The sequence below is a fragment of the Lactuca saligna genome, chromosome 8 (assembly GCF_052625555.1).
Source record: "Lactuca saligna cultivar CGN05327 chromosome 8, ASM5262555v1, whole genome shotgun sequence".
Classification (NCBI taxonomy): Eukaryota; Viridiplantae; Streptophyta; class Magnoliopsida; order Asterales; family Asteraceae; genus Lactuca; species Lactuca saligna.
In genome coordinates this window covers 196,997,140-197,014,372 of record NC_136424.1, presented here as the reverse complement: position 1 = coordinate 197,014,372, position 17,233 = coordinate 196,997,140, and the positions used below count along the sequence as shown (strand labels likewise).

The 17,233-nt window shown below is 35.5% G+C and overlaps 1 protein-coding gene across 4 annotated transcripts; it reads left to right on the top strand.

Moving 5' to 3' along the window:
• The first annotated feature begins 1,298 nt into the window (after positions 1-1,298).
• On the top strand, positions 1,299-16,938 carry LOC145011954 (uncharacterized). 4 transcript variants are annotated; one of them, XM_078970706.1, is made up of 5 exons: positions 1,299-1,594; positions 1,699-2,034; positions 2,119-2,325; positions 2,409-2,603; positions 16,341-16,938. In XM_078970706.1, exons 1-4 carry the CDS (start codon positions 1,391-1,393, stop codon positions 2,577-2,579), a joined length of 918 nt encoding a protein of 305 aa, XP_078826832.1. In that variant the 5' UTR covers positions 1,299-1,390; the 3' UTR covers positions 2,580-2,603; positions 16,341-16,938. The 4 variants fall into 4 exon arrangements, with proteins under 4 accessions (XP_078826832.1, XP_078826833.1, XP_078826831.1 ...); XM_078970707.1 differs by lacking the exon at positions 16,341-16,938 and having other exon boundaries at positions 1,699-1,996; positions 2,093-2,325; positions 2,409-2,874; XM_078970705.1 differs by lacking the exon at positions 16,341-16,938 and having other exon boundaries at positions 2,409-2,874.
• The last annotated feature ends 295 nt before the right edge of the window (positions 16,939-17,233 follow it).

Below are 17,233 nucleotides of genomic sequence, written 5' to 3'. Positions count from 1 at the left end.
GACTTGTATTTTGTGAAATACTTTAAAATGTAATAACTTATTTTTTTTGAAGTTTCAATGGCATGTTATCTTCTAATCATGTAGCTTCGTTTTGTATTTTGTTTTAAGTTGTAATTCCAACATATTTCGTAACATAGTCATTAAGTTACAATCTTTCGAACACAAGGTATCAAATTATTATTAAGCTACCAAGTTTTGTATTAAGGTAAATACTTTTATATGTTATTATTACGAGTGATACTTTTTGTTGGTTGACTTGGTTTGGAGATCGAATTACTTTTTATAAGTTTTTGTAACAGCAATTACTTTTGTATGTTTTTTATATAAATAATCACGACATTTTCTAATTAGATAAACACCATCTTAAGATTGCATTTTTTAAATAAACATTATATAAACTTATAAATGTTCATCCAAGTCACATAACTCATCTAAACTGTTGGATAACAACCATTTCATTGATTTGTACCATATGCTTGTTGTACCGGTCTGGAAAACCTACACCTGCTCCAGAACCAGTACCACCACAGTGGTATGCACCCATCTGTTTCTGTCCATGGAGCATTGATTTTTCTCAAACCTCCAAATGATGTTCCCCTAACTACAGTCATAATCGGTGGGGTTACAATTAGGATTTAATTTCACTTTTACATAAAATTTCCAGACATGGTCCTTTAAATATCAGTTTTATTAGTTTATGTCCAACAGGAAAAAAAGAGTATTTTTTACATATGACCAGGGCCGGTCCAGACGGTGGGCAACCCGGGCGATCGCCCAGGGCCCACGTCTTCAGGGGCCCAAAATTTCTAGACTATGCAGTGTATATATATAAAAAAAAAATATTACCTAAATGATTATTAGGGTCTAAAGTTAGTTCAAACTCAAAGTAGCTTAAAAGATTAACAATTTGGTTTACTTGTTAGTGCTAATTGAAAATGTATATAGTAAAGAATAAATGATATATTAATCTTTATTATATTTGTCGTTGAGGGACTATTTTTTTCTTTACGCCCCGGACCCCATATACGTTTGGACCGGCCCTGACACAAAATTTTAATGGTGTCATTTTTTTTTTTCAAAACAATGACTAAAATGCATGTGTGCAGTGTGCCCACCGCATGATCTAAACTAATTAAAACTTTTGGTTATAGCATCCACTCATTTTTATTAGTTTTATGATTTTCTATTCATTTTTAAATCGTAATTATTTTCTTCGTTGACTTTCTTGCCGTGGGGTGCAAGTGCTCTAATTTATAAATCCATAAAAAGTAATGAACGATACATCATATCACCAAGAATTGGCTATGCTTCCAAGTTCCTTTGGAAAATCCAGTTTACTCCCCCTATAGTATCACTGCCTACTTCATTTAATCACGAAATTAAGACTTAAATGATGTCGGCTCAAATGGAAGAATACAAGAAATGCGACGCCATGCGAATAGAGTTACAAGATGGAAATCACATTCATGGTTTTTATATCACCAAGTTTCAGCCTTCTCTTGATGAAACGCAAAAAGAAGAGGTGGAAAAGCAAAAATGTCAGTTGCTGACTCTTGCTCGATCCAGTATCAACAAAGATATAGAGCAGTTAAAGGTAACTGTAGATCTTAAAAGTTTTATGCTTTCCTTGGATCGATTGTTGCAAAAGCAAAGCTCACATATGTTTCTTTGTTTTTCTGTTTCTGAACTGTTTAACAGGCAGATGAACATCAAATAAACCGGAAATTAATGTGGTTTACAAATCATGATCAGTATATACAACGCAAGACACAGGAAATAAGTAATCTTGAGGGTTATCTGTGTAAAGTCAAGCCTCATTTATCTACAAATTCAATACCAAGAACAACTGGTTTTTTACATTTGTCTGAAAAAGATGCTCAAACGCCTCTAAGACCAGATCGAAAACGTTGCCAAAAAAGGCTGATCAAGAAAGGGAGGATGGACACGGATTATTTGCATCAAGTAAAGGAAGAACTTCTGTGTCTAAAGAACTCAGGTGGATTGACATCATCTTCTACACAAGTTAAAGATCTGGTATGGTTGATAACTAATTCTTAAACATCATATCTATATTCCCTTTAATTTTACGCAGTGATTTCTTCCATTCACCATTCAAAGAGTGAGAGCATGGCGCAAAGGATCCAACATGGGAACAAGAATCGGTTAGAGGAAATGAGAATTTATCTTGAAATGAGAAACCTCAATGAAACACGGGAAATTTACACTGCACCAGAGCCTGATCACCTTCCTAGTTTTTGGTACTCAATCGAAAGACTATCGAAGTACGATGTAGATTTAAAGCGAGCTCTACAACATAAGATAAAGGTAACCCTTTTTCCATTTTTGTGTCTTTATCATTTTTGGTAGTACTAATTATATGATGTACGTAATTAAACTTATCTTGTTAGATTCGATTAGATGACATTGAGGACATGAAAATGGATCTAAAGGGACGTAAAGCTATAGTTAAACGACTTAAAGCCGATTTGGAACTTGTAAGAAAGAGAATTAGTTGTTTACAGAAGGAGCTTGAAGATGTTTACACAAAGAAAAGTAAAGCCTATCAACGTTGTTATTAGCTTGGAGAGCAAAAGAAAAGACTGGTACAGTAGTATATGCTTTTCATTATCAAAAACAAAATACATAATATCACTAAACTTGAAGGCGATAGCTAAGTTATTTACTGCATTCAGAAATGATCTAAGAACTTGCATATCTTAGGTGTTGTTTAATCTCTATTATATGCAACTATATGTGCCCTTTTGGGCTCATATCCCGGTGTCTGATTAATTTTGTTTTGTTTCGTCTTTGTTTCTCAACATTAGATGTCCAGCTTCCTAAAGGTTGCTTTATTTCTTTATAATAATCTTTTCTTCTTCGTTCACATAAAAATATGGTGTGATATGTAGGTTTGAAATCAAAATACAAGAAGAAATCATCAAAATACGAGTGTTTTAACTTCCAAGTTACATACTTTTGAGTGTTAGGCTCTCTTAGGAATGTGTCACCCAAAACTGCACAAAACAAAAAGAGTATTAGGTGAGGCATGTGTTAAACATTATTTCCTTAAATCTATTTGCTATTTTAGGTTACAAATTTAATGTACAAACGGAAAATCTATTAACATTTAAGGGTACATGCAACCTAAAATGGATCCATATCTTTTTCATATCTAATAGCAACATACTTATGAAGAACACAACTAAACCCTACAGATTCGAAATCATATTTAGAATACATACCTTTTGTAGACCTAAGTAAGCTAATCAAAATCATTATAAGGTCACACCTTATGATTTGATGAGTCGAACATCACACGCTGACCTACAGCACCAACGCTAATGTCATCACCAGCGCCAACGCAAGCTCCAGAATAATCAGCGTCAGTGTGAACTCCATAATCTTGATGATCTTATGTATATTAGGCAGTTATACGTATATATAGAATATATATCTGATCCATAACCGTTATGATTAGGATCAGACCTTTACTTAGATAGGTATATATCCCTTGATTTGTGTGATATCAGTTATTCTAATAGTATATAATCAACATTAGGGTGAAACCCTAATGTATGTATTGGTTACCGTCTTTGTGACCTCGTTCTCTGGGAGAGAAAAAAATTTCTTAGTAAAAACATCTATGTGATTACTTGTGTTCTTCAGTGTTTCTGTTTAATCTTTGTCTAGTTTATTTGTTATTTATTATTCACACTTGAGTGTATTCAATCGATACAAACCATCAATTGGTATCAGAGCAAGTTTATGATACACTCAAGTTATCATGTCAACTTCCTATAATCCCAAGTCGTCTGCTCTCAACAAGATTCCTCCTTTTGATGAACTTAACTTTGCATCTGGGAAATTAAAGGGAATGGATGTTCATGAAATCATGGACTGTGACATGCTTGAGATCATCAACCAGGGTCCCATCGTCTCTATGCATCTACTCTCCAATGATAATGCACTCAGTAATGAACTAAAGCCAAAATATGTGTATGGATCAAACAAAGAAGAAAAAAGAGTTCTAAATATCGACATGAAGCCAAGGATTGCTATTGGAAATTCTCTTCCATATCATGTCTATCGTATGGTTCATAATTGCTCAACTACACAAGAGACGATAATTAACCTAGCATTAGCATTTGACAAAGGACTTTTAGATGATAAAGTTTTAAAAAATCAAGTGTCTCATGGCTCAAATCATCGAGTCTCATGCTGAAGCACAAAGAGACAACATTAGTACATTTGACGTTGACCCTTCTCAAGTCGTCATAGACTCTAAGTCTTAGGACTAGGACTTAGCCTCAACGTATTAGGTAAAGAATTTCGCTAACTATTTGTCCATTGAAAAAACTAACATGTTTTATGATCAACGTTTCGATCTATCTATTTCAAATACATAAAAATTATTCTCTCAAAATTGAGTTAAAAACCTTAAAGAAAAACTCTCTTTTTTGGAGGCCTCACTTTCTCATTTAAAAAGGTAAACACTTGTATCTCATTGACCAACAATTTGCTTCATGCTAAAAAGGAAAAAAGTTGTTTATCATGCAAGAAGCATTCAACTTATTTTAAATAACTAGGCTTCTTCACACCGTAATGTCACAAGAATTATTAATGATTAAAATTTTGATTAGTGTGAGAAAATGCTTGGGGTGATGTTAAAGGCGTTGTATCCTTAATCAAAAAGCATGAGACTAAACAAACTTTTTATAACGTTGATAGTCTCGAGAAATATTTTAGAGATAGATTTGTAGGTACCTATTACATAAATCAAACTTTGATTAATACACATTGTACTACTGACCCTAATGGTAATACCAAATGTGTATCTCATTTATCTACCCTCAATCCTTCTCGTCAACCTCCTCATCATGAGTATGTTTTTCCATCCACCAAGATCTTGCTAAAATTTCCTATCTCCAACAGTGAAGTCCATTTTGTAAACAAAATTCTTAGCATGTTTCCTTAGTGCTCTATTAGCAACATTGAATCTGAAGATCAATTAAAGATTTCTAATTTGAATAATTCTTTAAGCTCATCTATGCCACACGAAAAATGTCATCTAAGCATACCATCGATGACACTCATTGGTCGAGAAGTAAAGCAAGATTTTTTAAATCAAATGATCAAAATTCTTCAGGCTTTATTGATAAAAGAAAATAAAGTTCTAATGTTAAAAGAAAGAATCATTGAACCAAAGTTTGTTATCGGTCTGGTGATGCCTTTCACAGAGTCATCGAGTGTACATTTCAAAAGAGCTCCATTCGTACTTACAACATCATAACGCGAAATGAAAAATGGATCAAAAAGGGAAACCTATTGAATTGTCTCCTAATGCTTGTTATCACATGTTCCCTTATGTGATCCATTGCAAAATAGGTCGGTATATACTAATTATACATTTTAGTTGTTTGTTTTTCTTGATAAAGAACATATTTAGTACTTGGATAGTGGTTGTTCTAGACACATGGCAGGTTTCAAGTCACTTCTTGATGACTTTGTAAGGAATGATGGTCCAACTGTTACATATGGAGACAATGGTAAGGGAGCTACAAAGGGATATGGAACCATCAAGTGCAATTATGTTGTATTCAAGAATGCTTCATATGTAAAAGGCCCTCGACACAATCTCATCTCAACCAACCAATTATGTGACGCTGAACAAATAGACAGAATGACATATGTGTTTTTGGATATGTTTTCTGCTAACAACTCTCTTCGACGATGCTTCTTTTCATGCGGTCAGTCTCATCTGAATTGGCTATGGTACAAGAGACTATATCACTTGAGCTTCAGGAGCATATCAAAGATTTCCGAAATTCAGCTTATGCGAGGAATTCCTAAGATGCAATTTATCAAAGATAAACTATGTTCAGCATGTGAAAAAGGAAAGAAAATCAAGTCTTCCTTCAAGCCTAAGTCATGTTCCTCCATCATCAAACCCGTTCATCTCCTTCGTATGGACCTTTATGGACCAGTCCCAATTAAGTTAAGATTTAGGAAGAAGTTCACTCTGGTAATCATTGATGAATTTTCAAGATTTACTTGGGTAATCTTTCTAAGAAAGAAAAGCGATGTTATTGATGAAAACATATCACTCATTACGCAATGGGAACTTCTTTATGATCATAAATTCATACAATTACATAGTGATCATGGCATTGAATTCAGAAACTCCTCCCTAGAAGACTTTTACTCAAGTTCAGGAATCTCTCAAAACTTCTCTGTTGTTAGAATTCCTTAGCAAAATGGTATTGCTGAAAGATGAAATATAACTCTCATTGAAGTTGGGAGAATTCTTGTTGTTGAAGTTGGTCCTCCTTTATCCTTTTGGGCTGAAGCTTTCAACACAACTCATTACATTCAACATTGTTCCATCATTGTAAAGCGACATGGGAAGACTGCGTGCGATTTGCTGAAAGGGAGAAAATCAGACATCACTTATTTTCATGTGTTGGGCTATGTCCACTATATTTTGAATCAAAGAGATCAGCACTAAAAGTTCGAATCCAAAGATGATGAAGGAGTGTTTATGGGATACTCTAGTGTATCCAAGGCCTTCATAATATTTCAAGGAAAACTGTTGAGGAAATTTTTTATGTCACATTCGATGCACACTCATTCAACCATGATCGGATTGATCATGCTTCTTCCATTATGAATGAACTTACTTTCAGCTCTCTAGAACCTATTCTAGATTTCTTGTCTAATGTCACTGGACTTTTTGTTTCTAAAATTGATAAAATTATCATGTCTCATTCTGAATCTAAAGATCATGATGTCGTCTCTAGAAAAACTAAGCCACCTAACTCCTTAAATAAGGAAGTTTCAATTCTGAATAACACGGATGAGAGTATTAATCCTTGAATTCTTCGAGATCAACCTGTATCTCAAATTATTAGAGATGTAAATTCTAGAATTCTCACTCATAGCAGAGTCAACAACAACTTCTACTTGCTTGTGAATTTTGTCTCTATGATCAAACCAAAGAATGTTGTTAATGCTCTCAAGGAAGCTGACTGGAGCACAACTATGCAAGATGTGCCGAATGAGTTTCAATGTTATCGTTTGTGGACTTTGGTTCCGAGTCCTCAAGGAAAAACCATCATAGGTACTTACTAGGTGTTCAAAAACAAGATGGATGAAGATAGAAATATCAGTAAAAACAAAGCAAGACTCGTGGCCTAAGGATTTTGTCAAATGCAAGGGTTAGACTATGACGAAACCTTTTCCGTTGTTGCTAGACTTGAATCAATCCTTTCGTTCCTTACTTTTGCTTTATTCAAATAATTCAAAGTCGACCAAATGGACGTAAAGACTTCCTTCTTACATGGAAATCTTTCAGAAGAAGTCTTTATAAAACAACCTCCAGGATTTGCATATGAAGAGTTTCCAAATGACGTATATAATATTGATAAAGTTGTCTAAGGTTTTAAGCAAGCATTCAGGATAGGATACGATACACTGGCTAGTTATCTTTTGGAAAGTGAATACAAACGAGGAAAGTTGACAACACTTTGTTCATCAAGCATTAGGGATCTCCCATCATCTGAAACATACATAAATTTTGTTTTATAACAGATAAAAATAGTGTTTTGAAACATCATTCGTACATCTCATCAAAAGAATGTATTACCAATATATCAAAATCAGAGTAAATAAGAAACGTAGAATCTGTATGGTGTATGCGATACGGTCAACCTAAGCTCTTGCCCAGGGAACCGAAAGTACCTAAAACATGAACTAAAAACTGTAAGCACATAGCTTAGTGAGTTTCCCCAAGACACCACATCTCATCATATCACATAATGGGCCCCACCCAAAGAGATATGGGCCCCACTGACATTCATAAAACGGTCCCCACCCACACTCGCAATACAGGTCCCGCCCAATAAGCATACATATACATACTTATACAAGTATCACATGGACAATGAGTATATCAACATAATCAATAAGGTTCGGCCTTGGTGCCTTAGAGCCGCTAAATTCGGTGAGGAAAAATCACCTATAAAAGTTAATCGAACAAATGATCCCTATCTACTGGTCCAATGGCTCTCCGAGAGATCAATTTCCAAATAAAAGCTAATCAAAAAAGGGATCTACCTCATTAACCAAAAATCCCTACTTGGGGTAAAAGACTATTTTACCCCTAACATAACTTGGTCCTTAAATCACAATCCATGGCCCAAAAGATAAATAATCCCATGAAGCCCAACATATAGCCCATTTTCTAATTGGGCCCTATCCTTTCGCATGGGCCTTAGCCCAAGGCCCAATGATGTTTCCCTAGCCCATTGGTCCAATTCCAGATGGTACACCACGGTCCTAGTCACTAATCAATGAAAGTGATCCGAACCGAGGCCCAAAAACGCAAAGCCCAAATCAGTGTGTATGCGGGACATACTCATCTGTACGCTAAGCCCAAATCAGTATGCCTAACATCCTCTCCTATTAAACCATAATCCCAAAAATAACTTAAACCCTTAAGCTCTGAGGCTCTAAACAAATATTTGAGTCCAATGATGGATCTTCACCCACAAAGTCGACCACTTGGTGGCTTGCATGCCACCAAATGAACCTAAACTTGGAATATGACAACCTAGTCCCTTAAAAATGACCAATACTCATTCATGGATGCTTCAAGACATCCAAGATGGCAACTTTCTGAATAAAGGAGTCAAATAACACAAAGAGTGGTAACTCTAAGCTTAGGAAACGAACTTGATCATTAAAGCTTCATCCATGGGACCAAAAGGCCCAAAAACTCAAACACAAGAGATCTAAACATTCATAAGGCAAGTTCTAAACTTTATACCTCAAATGGATGCTAAATTATGATGACGTTTCGGATCTTCAAGCTCAAGCTTCACTAACTCTTCTTCTCCAATTTCCTCTTCTTCTTTCCAAGGCTCCAAGCTACAAAAATGATATCCAGAAGGTCAAGAACACACAAGCATGATAAAGGTTAGATTTTAGGGTTTTTGAGCTAAGTAGGCTAAGACATGGGACATAATGACATATTTATATGGCTTGAATCCTAAAAAAATTAGGGTTTTGAGTCAGCACACGTACGATGTGGGTACCACTTTGTATGCTGCGCTTACGTACATGGCTCCGTGTTTTCCTTGATCATACTACGCCTCACGTACACCAGAGTTATGTGTAATGACCTGATAATCCTATCAAAAGCGATGATAGTTGTTCCGTCACTCAAAGAACTATTGATGCAAAGTATTTTACCTACGAGGTGAAAATGGAATAAATTAACTAAAAATAGTATTATTTAATATCTTACAGAATTAATCAAAAACTAAAAGGTGCGTAATTTAATGAAATTGATTTATGAAATTGTTGGGATAAATATAATTCGTTTCAATGCAGTAATTAGGGTCGAGGTACTCAAATGTCATAAAAGGAAACTTTAATTGTCAAGATTATAGGGTTAGGGTAAAAAACGATACAATATGGGATTTAAGGGGGTAGATGGTAAAAATTAGGGTATAACCCCCATGTAGAGGGATCGACGATTGTATTTTGTTTTATGGGTTCGTGCGTTTTTGTTCATGTCCCATTTATTCATTGAGAAAAACTGATCAACCATTCCCTTCTATGTGTGGACGTGTGACGCAAGCTGCAAGGAAAAAAAACGACGGATTGTGGGGGGAGAAGGAATCATCGAAACAAGGGAGGAGGAGGGAGGAAAGAAACCTTGTTTGATCAATCCTATAGAAAAGAAAGAGGGCTGCGATTTTGGCCAACAATTGGTAAAAATTATCTTCTAAGCTTTTTGTTGTGTATATATATGTCAAATTCCAGGTGAATTGATGATTGTTGTTGTCAATTCTCTTCCTAATTGATTACTACAATCTCATCTTCTTCTTCCTAGAAACCTTTGAAAGTTCATCTGGTTTAATTCCATTAGTGTAGGGTGTTTTTGATGGCTTAATTGCTGTTAAAATTTCTTATGAACACCATGAACGATTTCCTTGTTCAAGTTCATGTTTTTGTTATCTTCATTCTTTTAGATTCGTGTGATTAATTTCCTTCATATAAGACCTTGTTTTGAACCATCCAAAAGGTGCTCAAAATAGTCCCTAAAAGGTTGAGGCAATGTTGGAGAAAACTCAAGCCCAAGTGGTGTTTTCTCTTTTAGCAAAGTACCATATTTTTCTCATATAAGAATTGTACTTTGAATCATGTATTGAGGTTGAAATTGTTATTTTAACTTATTGACATTTTTCTACTGTTAAGAACTCTATTTACAACTTTATAGTTGATTTTGGTTGCGGCTTAATAGGTGAAGTGGTCAAAAAATCCTTAAAATTCAAAGCTGGAAAATTCAGCAAAATTACCAATTTGTTCCTGTTTTCAAAAAAATCTAGAAAAAGCATTAGAAATCGGATTAATGATCCGTAAATTCTCAAAGTTTGAAATTCGAGTCTAGTTTGTCCATGAATTTTGCAAGACCTATTGTTTCCTATAAATTAGGTGAAAATCTCCTTTTTCACTGACTAGTCAGAAAATAGCTGTACGGATAGGTTGTTTCCTACAAATTGTAGAAAAATCGTTTGGACATTTAAAAGTACTTTCTGAAAAGATAAGAGTATAAAATACTGGCATAAACAAAAATATTGTATAATTTTCAGTCCTTGGTCGTGTTAAAATGGCCTTGGACAGGTGGCTGTTACGGGTCAAAATCTTAAACTTTGTTCTAACTGTTCGTCTATATGTTTAGGCATTCTACTCTCAATGTTTTTGTGTCATCTATTTGATATTCTCATAAAAGTACATTATTGATGTCTTAATACTACCATTCAATCATGTTGTGTGTAAAATTGAGCAACTATAATCATTTACCTAAAGTCTTGAATCATATAGTGATTTTTGGTGAATGTTAGAATTTTGCACAACAACTTTTCCCCATCTTGCAAGAGCTATAGCTGGTAATCCGGGAAGAATTGGAAGATGCTCCAATATCATGAAGTTCTAGGAAATCAAATATAGTTTCCATAATGTCTGATTTCATTCCAATTGGAGCTGTAGATTAGGTTTTATAACTAAGACATTGAACGAGGGGCCGACAAGGAAAATATAAAAATTATATAAAAGTTAGAATAAAGTTGTATGTTTGAAACATATACTTTATTTGTTAATTTAATGTTATATGTGGTGTTTAGTTGGATCCTTGAGCACTTCAAGTAAATTCAATACTTGGAATAGAAGGAAGATTTCATCAAGGCTAAAGGTGAGTTCATAGTTTTAACTCACTAAGGTTGCATTATTGAAACGTGGAATCCGTAGACGGTGATTTGATTCACTTTAGGATGACCATGTCATTACTTGTGCTTGATGATGATATGATATTTGTGATGCTAAAATACGATTTGTGCTAATGCCATGATATGACCTCATTGCTATGTTGCTTACGCTTTGATGTCCTTGATGTATACGACATGCTAGCTTAAGTTACTTGAAATATGATGTATGGTTATGTTTTGATGTGTTGGTTATGAATACATTGCATGTTTAATACACATTTATATGGTGTGCATTACATGCTTTACTTAATGTATAAATGACATTGCGGGGTTATGCGTAGTGGGTTTGGGTAGTTTGATGATCTTTGCCTAAAACCTTATCCGGATCATTAAGGGTGCCTACTAGGTTGAAAGAGTACCTATAAAAAGAGATATAGCCACAACGGTGATTAGTTGCCGGTCTTTCTAGATGAGCGTGTGACACATGGTTTTTTGGCACTTCGGTGTTCGTGGGCTGGAGTGATGTTGGTCCCTCGTTCGCGGCCAACGCAAACATCACGTGGGAATCGGGAGGTGTATCGTTGGAATTGGCACCGTTTGTTCCGATCTTGAACAACACCGCGGGGTACTTGTACTTTGAAAAGTCGGAGTAGCGAAAGTGGAGTCACGGGGTTGGTGTTTCGGGTGGAAGTCATGAGCGACTTAGAGCATTCGGCTGGCCATGTACACAAGTAGTGAACAGGATGTTTCTCTTGGGTTAGGTAGCACTTATAGAAACTTTTCTATCAATCGGTTGGACAGATATAATAAAAGGTTGAACATGTAACAAACGGTTGGTTGCATATTAAAAGGTTGAATATATAACAAAGGTTGATTATTAACAAAAGGTTGAACGTGTAACAAAAGGTTGGTTGCATATTAAATGGTTGAATATATGTGTGTGTGTGTATATATATATATATATACCAAAGGTTGCTTATTAATAAAAGGTTGAACATTTAAAGGTTGCTTATATATGAAATGTGATTAATTATATGCTATGCGGTTGCTTATGTGGTATTTGGTTGATCATATATGTTATGTGGTAGAATTTTGATTAAAAATATATGAATGTATGCGGTAGCTTTCTAAGTGGTATTTGTCTATCATCTTTATGCTTCATCATAAAATGAGTGATTGACCCATTTGGGGTTTGTATGTTTTATGTGCAACTTTATAAACTCACTCAACAGGGGCTGACACTTGTATCTTTTCTCTTTTGTGCCTTATGATTGGTGCATGTAGTTTAGAAGATTGGCCTTGGTGAGAGGGGTTCTTATGGGTAGTAGATTTATATTAACGATATCACTCTCGGACATGTTTTGATTATTTACTTTAAAGTACTATTGTTTACATTTTAAATGGTTTGGAATTACGTTTGAATTTTTGAAGTAACGTTGTGGTTTCAAAAATGTTTTGAATAAACAAAACTAAGTCTTCCACCAATGTATTCTGTTAAATAAATGTTTTAAAAAGAAAAAAAAATTATGGTAAAAATCATGACGTTACAAGTTGGTATCAGAGCAATGTTGTGAGTGAACTAAATACAAATGTCGGTGTTCAGACTCACAACTTAGTTGGCTCAATTAGGACGTTTAGGTACTTAAGGGGGGAAGGGTGTGTGTTGAGTGTTGTTGGATAATTGCTTGTAAACTTTCCCTTCCTAATATTTGTATCTACGTTTAAAAAGAAACTCTTTATTAGTTAGGATAATGTCGAATGCTGAGGAGAATGTGAATGTTGGAGGAGCTGGCGGTAGCCAGAACAGCCATACTCCCGGGACACCGTTGTTCATGTTTCAGACCCCACCTATTAACCGTTAGCTACGAGTCCAACTGTCGCAGAGCGCACGCAACATAGTGAGTGCCGTCATCATTGCTGACCTTTAGGAGTAGCTCCAGGATCAGGATATGGCACTGGAGCAGATGCGACAGGCGATGCATGCCGCCGGACTATTGCCACTTGAGGGCGAGAACGAGGGTGGAGATCAATCATTTGATGATGAGGCACATAGTCGTTCCGTGCCAATGTAGGAGGTCGTTGGAGCTGTCAAAGGGCGACGTAGTTCATTCAAAACCTTCATGGACTATAAGTCGCCTACCTTTGAGGGAGGCGAAAGTGCTATGGCATGCCTTCGTTGGATTAGAAAGATGGACCAAACATTCCGATCTGATGAATTTACTAAGGAGCAGAAGGTGAATTATGCAGTGCGAACGTTTGACAAGGAAGCACTCGAGTGGTGGGACACTAATAACGCACGACCCAATGAAGTCACTCGGAGGGCTATGACTTGGGAAATTCTTAGTAAGAAGGTGAAAGATCATTTCTATAGTGATGGTAGCATGCAACAAGCCTAACAGGAGTTTTTGAACCTACAAAAAGGTAGCATGATGATTTCTAAGTATGACACCACCTTTACTAAGAAGTCACAGTTCGCTACTGATTACTTCCCGACTGAGGAGAAGTTTATTCGTCACTATGTGGAGGGGTTACCATTTGAGTACCGTGCAGTTATGAGATTGAAGAACACTTTGGTCGAGACCATGGATGAGGCCCACAAGATAGAGAATGATATAGCTATTCGGGATCATACCACATCGAGGTCTGGGGAAAAACGCAAATGGGAGGGTCAATCGGGGTCCCCTGAGAAGCAGAAATTTCAAAAGAATGGTGCAAAATTAACATTTTGTAAGAAGTGTCACTCTTTTCATGGAGGTCCATGTAGTAGCAGTACCAAGAGTTGCAAGTGATGTGGTAAGGTGGGGCACCGTTGTGAAGATTGTAAGAGTATTGAACCTGTGTGCTACAACTATCGCCAAATGGGACATATCAGTACGCAATGTCCCAACCCCAAGGTCCAGATGGGAGCTGATGAGAAGAAAGATGAAGCGCCAAAGGTGAAAGCTCGTGCTTTCAATATGAAAACTGATGAGGTGATTTTTGGGAACCCTCCTAGTTAATTGTATACATGTTTATGTGTTATTTGTGCTTTTGTGTTATTTGATGCTAGTGATAGTAAGTAGTTGGTATCAGTGCATTTATGTAGTCGTTTATAGTGTGTCTCGAAGTCGATTAGTTGCGATGTAGATATTGATGTGGCTATGTTTGATTTAGTCGTAATGTGTGAAAAGTTTGATTTGTGTGATATCTCTTTTGGTGAACACACTTTTACTTTGACATTAATTCGTGATGGAGTATAACACAAAGAGGCGACATATAAATAATAAGAAGCGTAAAAATAGAGATTCCGAGGATGGAATCTTTTTAAGGAGGAGAGAATTGTAACGACCCGATAATCTTATCAAAAACGACGTTAGTTGTTCCGTTACTTGAAGAACTATTGATGCAAAGTATTTTATCTATGAGGTTAAAATGGAATAAATTAACTAAAATTAGTATTATTTAAAATCTAAAAGAATTAATCCAAAACTAAAAGGTGCGTAATTTAATGAAATTGATTTATGAAATTATTAGGATAAATATAATTCGTTTCAATGCAGTAATTGGGGTCAAGGGACTCAAATGTCATAAAAGGAAACTTTAATTGTCAAGATTCTAGGGTTAGGGTAAAAAAGGATACAATATGGGATTTAAGGGGGTAGATGGTAAAAATTAGGGTATAACCCCCATGTAGAGGGATCGACGAGTGTATTGTGTTTTATGGGTTCGTGCGTTTTTGTTCATGTCCCATTTATTCATTGAGAAAAATTGATCAGCTATTCCCTTTTGTGTGTTGATGTGTGATGCAAGCTGCAAGGAAGAAACGACGGCTTGAGGGGGGGGGGGGGGAGAAGGCATCATCGAAGCAAGGGAGGAGGAGGGAGGAAAGAAACCTTGCTTGATCAATCCTAGAGAGAAGATAGAGGGCTGCGATTTTGGCCAACAATTGGTAAAAATTGTCTTCTAATCTTTTTGTTGTGCATATATATATATATATATATATATATATATATATATATATATATATATATATATATATATATATATATATATATATATATATATATATATATATATATATATGTCAAATTCCATTTCAATTGATGATTGTTGTTTTCAATTCTCTTCCTAATTGATTACTAAAATCTCATCTTCTTCTTCCTTGAAACCTTTGAATGTTTATATGGTTTAATTCCATTGGTGTAGGGTGTTTTTGATGGCTTAATTGCTGTCAAAATTTCTTATGAACACCTTGAATGATTTCCTTGTTCAAGTTCATGTTTTTGTTATCTTCATTCTTTTAGATTCATGTGATTAATTTCCTTCATCTAAGACCTTGTTTTGAACCATCCAAAAGGTCCTCAAAATAGTCCCTAAAGGGTCTTAATGTGAGGCAGTGTTGGAGAAAACTCAAGCCCTAGTGGTGTTTTCTCTTTTAGCAAAGTACCTTATTTTTCTCATATAAGCATTGTACTTTGAATCGTGGATTGAGATTGAAATTGTTATTTTAACTTATTGATATTTTGCTACAGTTAAGAACTAGATTTACAACTTTATAGTTGATTTTGGTTGTGGCTTAATAGGTTAAGTGGTCAAAAAGTCCTTGAAATTCAAAGCTGGAAAATTCAGCAAAATTACCAATCTGTCCCTGTTTTCAAGAAAATATAGAAAAATCATTAGAATTCAGATTAATGATCTATAAGTTCTCAAAGTTTGAAATTTGAGTCTAGTTTTTCCATGAATTTTTCGAAGACCTGTTGTTTCCTCCAACTTAGGTGAGAATCTCCTTTTTCACTGACTGGTCGGAAATTAGCTGTACGGATAGCCTGTTTTGTAAAAGATCATATAAAATTGTAGAGAAATCGTTAGGACTTTTAAAAGTACTTTCTGAAAATCTAAAAGTGTAAACTACTGGAATAAACAAAAATATTGTATAATTTGAAGTCCTTGGTAGTGTTAAAATGGCTGATAACTTCATTTTATAATTTTTTAGCACATTTCATTCTCATTTTAGTTAATTTCCATGCATATTTTCCTTTTTGTTATTTTTATGACCATCTTGGGTACTTTCTATTTTTTTGAGAATCATTGCAGATTTTTTGGAGACTAGCGGAGCTGGATTTTCGGGAGGCGATTGGACTTGAAGGAAAATGGGGATTTAGTGTTTGATAGCTATGGAGGTGATTCATGGAGTGGGCATGCCAATTTCTTGAAGGCGTGGAAGTGTTGAACTTTAAATTTGAAAGGCACGAGAGAATTCTTGAGTGTGCAAGATCGATGTTTAGGAGTTTGCGGAAGCTTTGGCTAATGTGGAGAGACAAATCGGGCTCAAATTGAAGAAATATTGAAGAAAATGGGCTAGAAGCTAATTAGACTCGAACTGGGCCAATTGTTAAGCTGTGGGGGGCCAAATCTTGAAGAAGCCCAAAAACTCCGTCATGGTCACGCGGCCCACGTAAGATTCTCCACAGTCTGCGTGGATTCTTGACAAGGGCAAATTTAGGATTTTGTCTAGAGCTCTATATTAGGAAGGTTGGTGTGCCTCTTCAGCCTTATCTTGGATGTCCGATTTTGATGCTTTCTCTCTGTAGTTTTGAGCAATTTTGATAGCCAATAACACCTCAAGAACATCTTCTTTTCATATCTTGATTACTGTAAAATGTTTGGTACAATCTGATGGGTTTTGAGCATTCTAACACTTCCTAAGTGTACATGCAACCCTAATAACTTTGGATCTATGTTTGTCTAATTATCATGCAAAGTTGAACTCCAAGGTTATATTCCTATCTAGCATATATCGGGAACAATTTTTAACTTGAATGAAAGATAGAATAACACACCATGTTGTTGCTTATGATCCTTGAAACCTTGTGCGCCTAGCACCCCAAGTGTGATGCCTCAAATGATTCACACAACATCAAATTGCAAAGGAGTAAACTTTGAGAGAATCTTACACTTGTAAAAATTGGCCTAGCCCTCACTTGTTC

Coding starts and splice junctions, on each gene's coding strand:
- LOC145011954 (XM_078970706.1), top strand. CDS start 1,391: ATGATGTCGGCTCAAATGGAAGAATACAAGAAATGCGACGCCATGCGA. Junction 1,595..1,698: donor AAGATATAGAGCAGTTAAAG/GTAACTGTAGAT, acceptor ACTGTTTAACAG/GCAGATGAACATCAAATAAA. Junction 2,326..2,408: donor CTCTACAACATAAGATAAAG/GTAACCCTTTTT, acceptor TTATCTTGTTAG/ATTCGATTAGATGACATTGA.